The sequence below is a fragment of the Hibiscus syriacus genome, unplaced genomic scaffold (assembly GCF_006381635.1).
Source record: "Hibiscus syriacus cultivar Baekdansim isolate YM2019G1 unplaced genomic scaffold, ASM638163v2 tig00016212_pilon, whole genome shotgun sequence".
NCBI classification, from domain to species: domain Eukaryota; kingdom Viridiplantae; phylum Streptophyta; class Magnoliopsida; order Malvales; family Malvaceae; genus Hibiscus; species Hibiscus syriacus.
In genome coordinates, this window is record NW_024062384.1 from 555995 (window position 1) to 566316 (window position 10322).

At 33.1% G+C, this 10322-nt stretch overlaps 2 protein-coding genes and 1 long non-coding RNA gene across 3 annotated transcripts; 2 read left to right on the top strand and 1 right to left on the bottom strand.

Annotated features, from left to right (window-relative positions):
- The first annotated feature begins 3393 nt into the window (after positions 1–3393).
- LOC120208307 lies at positions 3394–4560 on the top strand. The gene is made up of 3 exons (XM_039207609.1): positions 3394–4003; positions 4102–4445; positions 4522–4560. The coding sequence occupies exons 1-3, from the start codon at positions 3394–3396 to the stop codon at positions 4558–4560; spliced, it is 993 nt and encodes a 330-aa protein (XP_039063540.1).
- A 21-nt stretch (positions 4561–4581) lies between these two features.
- Positions 4582–4875, top strand: LOC120208336. Its single transcript, XR_005524309.1, has 2 exons — positions 4582–4648; positions 4747–4875. It is a non-coding gene; the product is annotated as an uncharacterized LOC120208336 (long non-coding RNA).
- A 3719-nt stretch (positions 4876–8594) lies between these two features.
- On the bottom strand, positions 8595–8989 carry LOC120208300 (small acidic protein 1-like). Its single transcript, XM_039207605.1, has one exon. The coding sequence runs from the start codon at positions 8958–8960 to the stop codon at positions 8778–8780; it is 183 nt and encodes a 60-aa protein (XP_039063536.1). The 5' UTR covers positions 8961–8989; the 3' UTR covers positions 8595–8777.
- Positions 8990–10322: the final 1333 nt, after the last annotated feature.

Below are 10322 nucleotides of genomic sequence, written 5' to 3' on the forward strand. Positions count from 1 at the left end.
AAATAGCCCTAGGAATATCATCTGAGGATTTTAATGCATATGTCCGCATGCTGGGGAAAGCCTCGAATATCCAAATCTACAAACAATATTGTTAAACTATGTTTCGATATAACAATTTAAGGCAAAATGGTTTTTGGACTTGAATTGAATTTACAAAATGGTTTTTGGACTTGAATTGAATTTACAAAATGTTTTTGGACTTAATTGAATTTATTCAAAATTTACAAAAATAATTCAAAGTTCTTTTAATTTAAAATTGAGCACAAAAATGTTTTTATGAATAGTAATTTACTATTTGAACAGTAATTACTATTGAACAGTAAATCACTGTTTGAACAGTAACCCGAGACTCAAAATTCCAGTTTGTAAAGGGGAACCGATTCCCCCCAAGGGGGTACCGATTCCCTCACTGTTCATCAGCCCAACGGTCATAATATTTGAATATTATGAAGGGGTATCGATTCCCTATGAAGGGGTACCGATTCCCCCCATTCTGGGCAGCCTTTTTGAGTAGAAAAATCATTCCCAAACGGCTCCAAAACATCCCCAACGGCTAGATACGACTTCAAACTCATTCCAAGCTATAAATACAAGCTAAGGACACTTGAAGAAGAGAACAACTATCCAAGCAATCAAACACAAGAGAGAGTTTTTCAATCTTATTTCATCTTTCTCTTGTAAATATTTTGTTCTTGTGAGCTCTTGTAAACACCTACCTTAGAGAGGTTTTCTTGTTTACATTTATTATCCTTTTGTAAGGGGAAGGTTCTAGCTTAGCCCGTGTAAAAGCTAGGGAAAGGTTCTAGTTTAGCCCGGAAAAACTAGGGAGTTTGTAAGGTTACTTTATATCCTCAAAAGAAAGAACAAATTAGTGAATTTGTTGGAAAATCCTTAGTGAGGAGCTAAGGTAGTGGACGTAGACTTTGATTGAGAAAGTCGAACCACTATAATCACTGTGCAATTCTCTATCTTTCAATCTCCTTACTCCCTAAACACAAAACCGTTCCGACCCCTCTTTGCAAATCGTTCCGGTTGTCGTTTCGAGCTTCCGAAAATCCTAACAAATATAATAACAAACATTAGTAATTGTTAAATAATTAATTATAATTTTGAAAACATTATATAGAAATTCTTACCTTAAAGGCCCAAACAAAGCCTGACAAAGTGTATTTCGACCCATCGCCCCGCAAACTTTTGCGGTCTCAAAGGCAGACGACAACTTAGTCCAGGTAGCTTTCCATATATACGAACCCCACGGAAACAGATTCCATGCATTTAGGTCCTCTACCAATAATATTAGCTCCTGAGGAATAGGTTGTATGGCCTCTCTGCACAAAAAGCCGGCATACAAAAGTAGTAGAAGGCATACCACAACATCGACGTCATTCATCCGAGTAAAACCATCTTTCTTATAAACACATTTCTTCATGTCGTCGACGGTAAGTTCGGCTTCTCTATTGACTCATCAGGAAAAACCCTGGATAACCATGATGGGCGGTGATATGACGAGTGTACCGGCCTACATCATCGTGTCCGAATCGTAGACCAGTGATTAAGCAGAACTCCTTCCGCCCAAACAAGTATACGCCGGTGGAAAATGAAACCATATCTCTTCCTCACCACGTTGTATACTGTCGGGTAGATCGCTAGTCATGGTCTGAAGCCACAAATGGGTCAAACTAGCATCTCCACCCGGATGTTGTACTCTCAGCCATGGCCCGAAGCAGGTTTCTTCAAACAATTTTCTTTGTGCAGGTGAAAGCTTCGAAGCAATTGTAGTGGCTAGGCTAACTTTATTCCTTAATGTCAATGAAGCCGAAAAAAATTTCTACAAAAACAATAAACATACCAAGTTAGATATACCAAAAATTACACTGTCAAGATATACAAAAACAAAACAATAAACATAAATAGTAGTTTATTCTTGAAACTAAAATTTGCAACACTGTTTTTGTCTTTTGGTTGAAATGAAATCGCAACGAGATAATGAGAATCGCAACGCGGAAATGACTATCGCAAATGAGAAATCGCAACGCGAAATGACTATCGCGACCAGACAATCGCAACGCGAAATGAAAATCGCAACCGCGAAATAAAAATCGCAACGAAATGAAAATCGCAACGCGAAATGAAAATCGCAATGAGATTTTGGTTTCGCGTTGCGATTTTTATTTCGCGTTGCGATTATCTCGTTGCGATAGTTATTTCCGTGTTGCGATTTTCATTCTCGAAACTATTCTTCTTCTGCATTACTTCAACCAAAAGACAAAGCAAAGACAAATACTAACTTCACAGGATAAACAGTTTAGCAGTATTGGCAGCAATCGAATGAATTTAATAAGAAATCTAAGTGAAATGGTTAATCTATTTTGAAATTACCAGTAAACTTATCATCAATCTCAATATGAAAACCTAAAATAATGCAAAAATTTCAAAAAAAAAAAAACTAACCCTCGGAGGTTGATTTTCCATTTCTGAATGATTGTGAGGGATTTTTGACTGTGAATGGTTGTGAGGGATTTCGCCGGCGATGAGGAAGGAAATCTTCGGAGATGGGGACGGATTTCGCCGTAGAGAGTAGAGATGGAGATGGGACTGAGTTTGTGTTTTTTGGGTTTGAGGTTATGAGTTGCGATTACTGGACGGTTTAGTTTCCGATTTATTAAGAAAAAATTCGTGTTTGGAATTTGAAAAAAAATACGCGTTAATACGAATGGCGCTATGTAAATCGCGTTGCGAAAGTCAGAATCGCGTTGCGAAAGTCAGTCCGTTGCGATTTTGTATTATCGCATTGCGATAGTCAGTATCGCATTGCGATTTTCCCAATTCGCGTTGCGATTTACTTATTCGCATTGCGAATTGGGAAAATCGCAACGACATTGTATACCATCGCAACGCGATTTCCAACTATCGCAACGCGAAATGCAACGCGAATTTGCGATAATGGAGATCGCGTTGCGAATTAGCGATCGCATTGCGATTTTGTTGGTCATTTTGGCAAATCCGGAAAAAGTTGGTTAAAATCGTATATTATATGAGATTTTTGGTCACTGAGGTTATTTTCTCTTTCTTTATTGTTGTTCACCGTGTAAGTTTTCTGTTCACATTAAATGTGCCGAGTTACCTTCTAAAATCAGTAACCCCTCCCATCGTAGACACCCTCTTGTTTTACAGTCTAACCATGAAAATATACCTTGCAAGGCATGTCAAGAAACCCAAAATGAGAAATTTGTTTATTCTTGTTCACCTTGTAAGTTTGCTCTTCATATCAAGTGCGCAACACCACCACCTTTCATTAAAGGAAAATATCATCAACACCCATTCGCTCTGGTCTGGAAAAAAGCCTCGTTCATTTGCGATGCATGTGGCCTTGAAGGGAATTCAATTTCCTATATGTGCTCTGCATGCACCCTTGTAATCCATCCAAAATGCGCTTCAATACCACCTATCGTCAAAGTCCCACGGCATGATCACCCCATTTTCCACAACTATTTCCTCTCGGGAAATGAGTTTAAGAACCAGAATTGTGAGTTTTGTGACACCGAGGTTAATATAGACTATGGGAATTACCATTGCTCAGATTGCAATTTTATTGCCCATGTGAAGTGTGCAATGCGAGAAGGCTGGTACGATGTAATTGAGGCAAAAGATTTAGATGAGCGACGTGATGATGATTTGGCATCCATTAATCCCATCACTCTTGTCATTGAGCAAAATGAGGGTGGAGAAATGACAAGAATAAAACATTTTAGTCATGCACATCATCAGATATTAAGTGACAATTTCATGGATAATGATAAGACATGTGATGGTTGCATGCTACTCGTCTCAACCTCATTTTACTATTGTTCCTCCTACTGTGACTTATATCTTCACAAAACTTGTGCTGAATCACTCAGGAAGAAGTTGAGTTGGTCTCATGCACATCAACAAGGACTCATCATTGTTGTCGGCTACATTTTCAAATGCAGAATTTGCAAATGTGAGAGTAGCGGCTTTGCCTGTAAATGTGAAGTATGTAATGAGCATTTTTGCCTTCCATGTGTGGTTTACAGAGATTATAGCATCCAGCACATGAACACCCTCTCTTCTTTTTAAGAGGGTTCGAAGGGAATTGCAAAGGTTGCGGTAAATTATGGACAAACCTACACAGATGCAGGCGTTGTGATTTCAATCTGGACTTTTTTTGTCAATCATTGCCGCTTATAATTCGAGAGAGGTGTGATGAACATCCTCTCGCACTCGCATATCAAGAGGTCAATGATTATTCAAAATATCTTTACTGTGACATCTGTGAGAAAAAAAGAAACCCAAATCACTGGTTTTATCATTGTGCAAGTTGTGATTTTTCTGCTCATCCCCAATGTGTTCCTCAAAGCCGTCTGTTGATCAAACCTGGAAGCATGTACAAAGCAGAAGGCCACCACCAACATCCTCTTACTTTTGTACGCAAGCCTCATTATTATCTTCACTGTCGCAAATGCAGTAAGTTTTGTGAAGATTTGGCTCTTGAATATGAAGACTCAACATGCAATTATACTGTCCACTGGGAATGTGTAAAGCCTGCTTACTTCGACACTGACAAACCAGTTGTGCTTTACAAAACTCAAGCAGATTGCTAAAATTGGAGGAAAACATGATTATCAAGGTATGTTCCTTTCTTAATTCCCCCTCTGTAAATATTTTTCTACTTTGATTTAACTCTGCAGTTTCAATCATGGCTCATCAACAATATTTTTCTGTGAGGTTCAATGGGGATGGATCAAAGTAGCAGATTCAACTGCAAGGATGTGAAAGCTTGGTTTCAACATGGAGTTGCATTAGTTATGTTTGATTGCTGGTTTTATTGTGTGTTTAATTTCCTTGTCTGAAAAATAAAAGTGTGTTGTGTAAGAACTGTTACAAGATAATAAGTCACATCTCACTTATAAGTCATTTATAAGTGATGAAGTGAAGGATTGTATTTTCTGTGTTTATTCAGTTAAAATGTTGTGTTTATTTATAAATAAAATTGAGGTTCTTCTCAAATTTGGGTTGCTTTTAATTTTTTTTCTTCTTCTCAAATTCAATTTTTCCTATAATTTTCTTATAATATTAGCAAATAAAAAAGGTAAAGTCTTCAATTTTATATAATTTAAAAAAACAATTGTAATTCATTTTCACTTTCACAATTAGAAAGAAAGTTGTCACAGACGCATATAATTGAGTGCAGGAATTGATTTTAAACTTGCATCTTAATGTAAGGTAAAGTTTTGATTCTAAACTAATAATTTAATTATCTACCTATTTTTTTAGAAAATCTAAAATGTTACTCTCTCAAAAAAGAAGAATATTTTTATTACTTTATATCTACTCAGAACAATATCAATATCAATACTCGACTGGAGGGACAACAAACTAATTTGACAAGAAGTTATCTCCATTAACAATGAAAAGTAATAATAAATGATTTAAATAGTGGTCGGTTATCAGAATAGCGACCATCATACAAAGGTAAATGTGTCGTCTGAAACTGTCATTCCACAATCACGATACCCACAATGTTCGTAATAGCACTGAGGTGCTCGAACTCAAGAGCCGAATGGAAAATAAAAAATCTCTTAACCAATAAGTTTGTCGTAATGAAAGTTATTATGGACACATATAATTGAGTGTAGGAATTGATTCTAACTTGCATCTTAATATAAGGTAAAGTTTTGATTCTAAACTTGCAATTTAATTATTAACCATGAGACAAGTTCTCCGGTGTCTTGAATGATCAGACAAGATGTCAGAGAACGGTGATTTTAGTGCCTACGTGATATATGGATAAAACTATAAAACTTTCGCCTTTGGATGAAGAAGTTAAATCAAAAAGAAAATGAATGTTATGTCTAGGGATGGCAACTCAACCCGAACCCGACCCGATCGTGTCATATTTTTTTTTAAAAAAATCAGATTCGGGTCGGGTCGGGTTTTTTTAAATGCACTGTTCGGGTCGGGTTGAGTTTATGGTGAAAAAAATCCGACCCGAAAAATATATATAATTTTACCTATATATTTAGGGATAATTACAATATTACCCCTCTATATATAATTGTTTTCAATTAAGTCACTGTTTTTATTGAATAAAAATATATATTTTTAATTATTTCGGGTCGGGTCGGGTTTCTAAGTCATATATTCAAATTGGGTCGGGTCGGGTGAAACCTTAATTTCTTCGGGTCGGGTCGGGTCACTGGTGGAGGACCCCTTTCTTATCGGGTCAGGTCGGGTGACCCAAAAACCGACCCGACTCAACCCGACCCATTGCCATCCCTAGTTATGTCAACACAAATCAATCCACACCAGCACATGCGGCTTCCATGTTACCTTTCATTTATGATTTATCACTCAAGTGATCAAAATAGGAGCAAATCAAAAGTTTGATAAGCAAATTAAAAATATTTAAATTTGAATGACCAAAATAAGAATGAGAAGAAAGTTGAGTGATGGATTTCATAATTTACCAAAACATATATAATATTATAAGTTAATATAAAGGTAAGTTTTCAATTTGTTCCTTCCAAAAAAAACTTATATTTCAGTTATGGTTCCATAAAAAAAAATTCGAACTTCATCCATCAGGTCTCATACCATTTATATAACGCATTCTAACTGGTTCTTTCATACCCCTTTTTTCGTTATATTTTTTCTTATCTTTCTATTTTTTTTTTCAAAATGATTGAGGTGGTGTTTGTTTTTGCAGAGGTAAAAGGTCTGCAGTCTGCGGACCACATCTGCAGCAGAAGAGGTGGACTAAAAGTCTGCAGTCTGCAAGAAGAAGACTGTTTGTTTTTTAACGTCTGTAAACTGTTAAAATGAACTGAAATATAAATAAACTTATTTTTTAAATTTAAAAGAGTTTTGCAATACAGAGATTTAAATAATTTTAGTTTTACAATACTGAAATTTAAATAATCCATACAACTACAATAATAAATTATTTAAAATAAATCAATCCATATTTTAAAATAAATCAGTCTATACTAATAAATTATTTAAAATAAATCAATCCATATTTTAAAATAAATCAATTCATACTAATAAATTATTTAAAATAAATCAATCCATACAACTACAATAATAAATCAATCCATTTTTTAAAATAAATCAATCAATCCATACAAATACATTATTTAAAATAAATCAATTCATACTAATAAATTATTTAAAATAAATCAATCCATACAACTACAATAATAAATCAATCTATATTTTAAAATAAATCAATCAATCCATACAAATAAATTATTTAAAATAAATCAATCTATACTAATAAATTATTTAAAATAAATCAATCCATACAACTACAATAATAAACCAATCCATATTTTAAAATAAATCAATCCATACTAATAAATTATTTAAAATAAATCAATCAATATTTTAAAATAAATCAATCCATACTAATAAATTATTTAAAATAAATTAATCCATACTAATAAATTATTTAAAATAAAATTTTTTAAAATAAATCAATTCATATTTTATAATAATTTATTTTAAAATAAATTATTTTATAATAAATTATTTTAAAATAATTAAAATAAATTATTTTATAATAAATTATTTTAAAATAAATTATTTTAAAATAAATAACCTTATTAAATTATTTAAAATTATTTTAATAAATAACTATATTTAATAATTGTTTTTGAAGATGTTTGAAGATCTTTGAAGACATAAAATCAAGTTTGCACCAAGAAGAGCTCGCTCAAACGTTTGAAGAACTTCTGTCTTCTAAAAAACAAACAGTCTGCGAAGCCTAATGTCTGCGCGTGGTCTGCGCGACGCAGACATAAGTGGTTTGAAGATGTTGCACAGTAAAAACAAACACCACCTGAGTCAATTACATGTCAAGTTCATAATAGGTCAAGTTAAAAACAGATCGAATAATACCAGTTATTTACCAGATTAATCTCAAGTTCGAGTTCATGTCAGTCAGATGTAGATCGAGTTCAGTTATCATGTTCGATTCAATTCAAATTCAGGTCAGATTCTGATCCACAATTTCTAGGTCCACCTTGGGTTCAGATGAACTCTAGTTCCGACTCGAGTCAGTTTCGGATCACCACTGCTCAAGTCACAAAAATTTTTAACTCGAATCGATTTCAATCACTTTTACCGGTCGAATCAGTTTTTTACACCCCTAACGAACACCCTAAAAAAACTAACGATCACCTGTCACACAATATATAGATGTCGAATGCAATGACACACCATTCCCTTTCAAAAATTAAAAAATTGAAAATTATGGAAGATAGATGCCGTTAAAGTGAACAAAATAAAAAGTGATCAAATTGAAAATCTTTGAAATTTAAAAATTAAAAAAAAATTGACGATGGAATCTATAATTAATCTCGTAAAATATGACGAAATTGAAGATCAATAGTACAAAGACGTGAGTTCAAATCCTAATTAAGAATTTAATAGTGAAATCTAGGGATTTGGTAGATTATATAAAGTAAATAAAAATAAAATTACGAACAATTTAAGAACCCAGCCAGGTTTTCCTTCAAATTCAAATGCAACATTTGATTTACATGCCACAGTCATTTATTTATGTGTTTAGCAGAATCACAAACAAAGCACAGTAACAATAATAAAATAAATTGAAAGACGATTCTAAAACTGAAAATCGCATTTATACCGACAAAAATTGGCAGATGATAACACCATTATCCATAGAGTTCGAATTAGAAAGCGGGAACAGACGGAAAAGAAGAAACATTAGTACTCTGATTTTCTTTTCTCTTTTAGTTGATGTCGGTGTCATCGAAATCGTCCTCAAAGTTGTTGAAGAAATCGACGTCGGAGAGCTTATTCTCGAAGGAGATGGCGCTTTCGCCGCAGATCTCGAGCTGCTCGAGATCGTCGACCTCCATAGCTGAGCCTTGATCGTCTTGGTCCACCACGAATTCCCTTGGAATTGGTCTCATCTTCTCCCTGTTGTCACCTTCTAGGGATTTCTTTTCTTTTTGAAAATTTTTTGTTATCAGGTTGGAAGCTGTGGTTATATACGGGATTTTCGATTTCAAACGGTGTCGCTTCGTGTCTAGAGGAAACGCATATTCTTCCTTCAATGTACAAAACTTTCCCATTTGGTGGAGTTTTTTAAAAACTTGGTAAAACATTTTACATAAAATACAAATAATATTATTTTTGTTAAATTATATTAAAATATTATATTAATATAAAATAAATAAAATAATATTATTTTAAGAACTTATACTTTGAAATGAAAAGTTAGGAAAATATTTTACGAAAAATCAAATGGTAAAACATTTTACATAAAATACAAAGTAACTAAGAAAATTAATTACATTGAGCAAAACTAATTACAATTGTCAAACATTTAAAAAAGTTTTCAGTAAAACCAAATACAGTTTCAAACATTGAAAAACAATTTTCTAAAAATATTTTTCAACTATCAAACACAGAAAAATGAGAAAAATATTTGTCCGAAAATATTTTCAACTAAAAAACATAAGAAAATGAGAAAAATATTTTTCGTAAAATATTTTTCAGCGTCAAAATTATTTATTGACAGTAAAAGTTAGGTTAAATAATACATATTTTGTTATTAAAATGTGTTTGAAATTAAAATTTTAATTTAATTAGAAAAGTTGAATATTTCAACAGTCGCGGTTAGAAAATTTTAGAATAAAAAGATAAATTTATCCTCATGCTTATTATTGTAATATTAATTTTGATTTAGTATGTTTGTGTCTTTTCATTTCTTTTTTTATCTTTTTTTTTCGTTTGTTGTTCATAGAAAAAATTAATTTAATTGATTTTTAAAAAGTTTGAGATAAATTTTGTAACCCCCACAGACCGATAAGGGTAACCAGATCCGATCTGGGGTGTCACATTTGGGCCACCGGAGCGACCCACTGTAAAAATAGCGGAAAATTTAAAACTTTTTATCATAACATGTAAACTTATAAAATCAGTTTTCACTATTTAAAAATAAAACAGATTTCCAAACACGTATATAAATCAAAATACAATTACATGCCCCCTAATCACATGTACCATACTCTGCAACAACGCCGGACGAACTCCCTTACTGAAGTCGATAATGCACTGGTACAATTCTTTTAACCTGAAAATGTGAGTCATAGAGTGAGCTTCGAAAAGCTCAGTAATACAGAACTACCAGATGATGCTGAAGAACGTGCAGATGCAGATAAACATACATATCCTTATTATTTCCGAACATTTATAGATTTTTATGCTGAGCAGAGATCCTACTGATATTTCAGATGGTAATGGACAATGAGCTTTCAGTTCAGACAAAT

Bases quoted from the DNA above. Each gene is read 5' to 3' on its own strand.
- LOC120208307 (XM_039207609.1), top strand. From the start codon at position 3,394: ATGTGCTCTGCATGCACCCTTGTAATCCATCCAAAATGCGCTTCAATA. The intron at 4,004-4,101 runs GTAAATGTGAAG...TCTTTTTAAGAG, and splicing joins TGAGAGTAGCGGCTTTGCCT to GGTTCGAAGGGAATTGCAAA. The intron at 4,446-4,521 runs GTACGCAAGCCT...TTGAATATGAAG, and splicing joins ACCAACATCCTCTTACTTTT to ACTCAACATGCAATTATACT.
- LOC120208300 (XM_039207605.1), bottom strand. From the start codon at position 8,960: ATGAGACCAATTCCAAGGGAATTCGTGGTGGACCAAGACGATCAAGGC.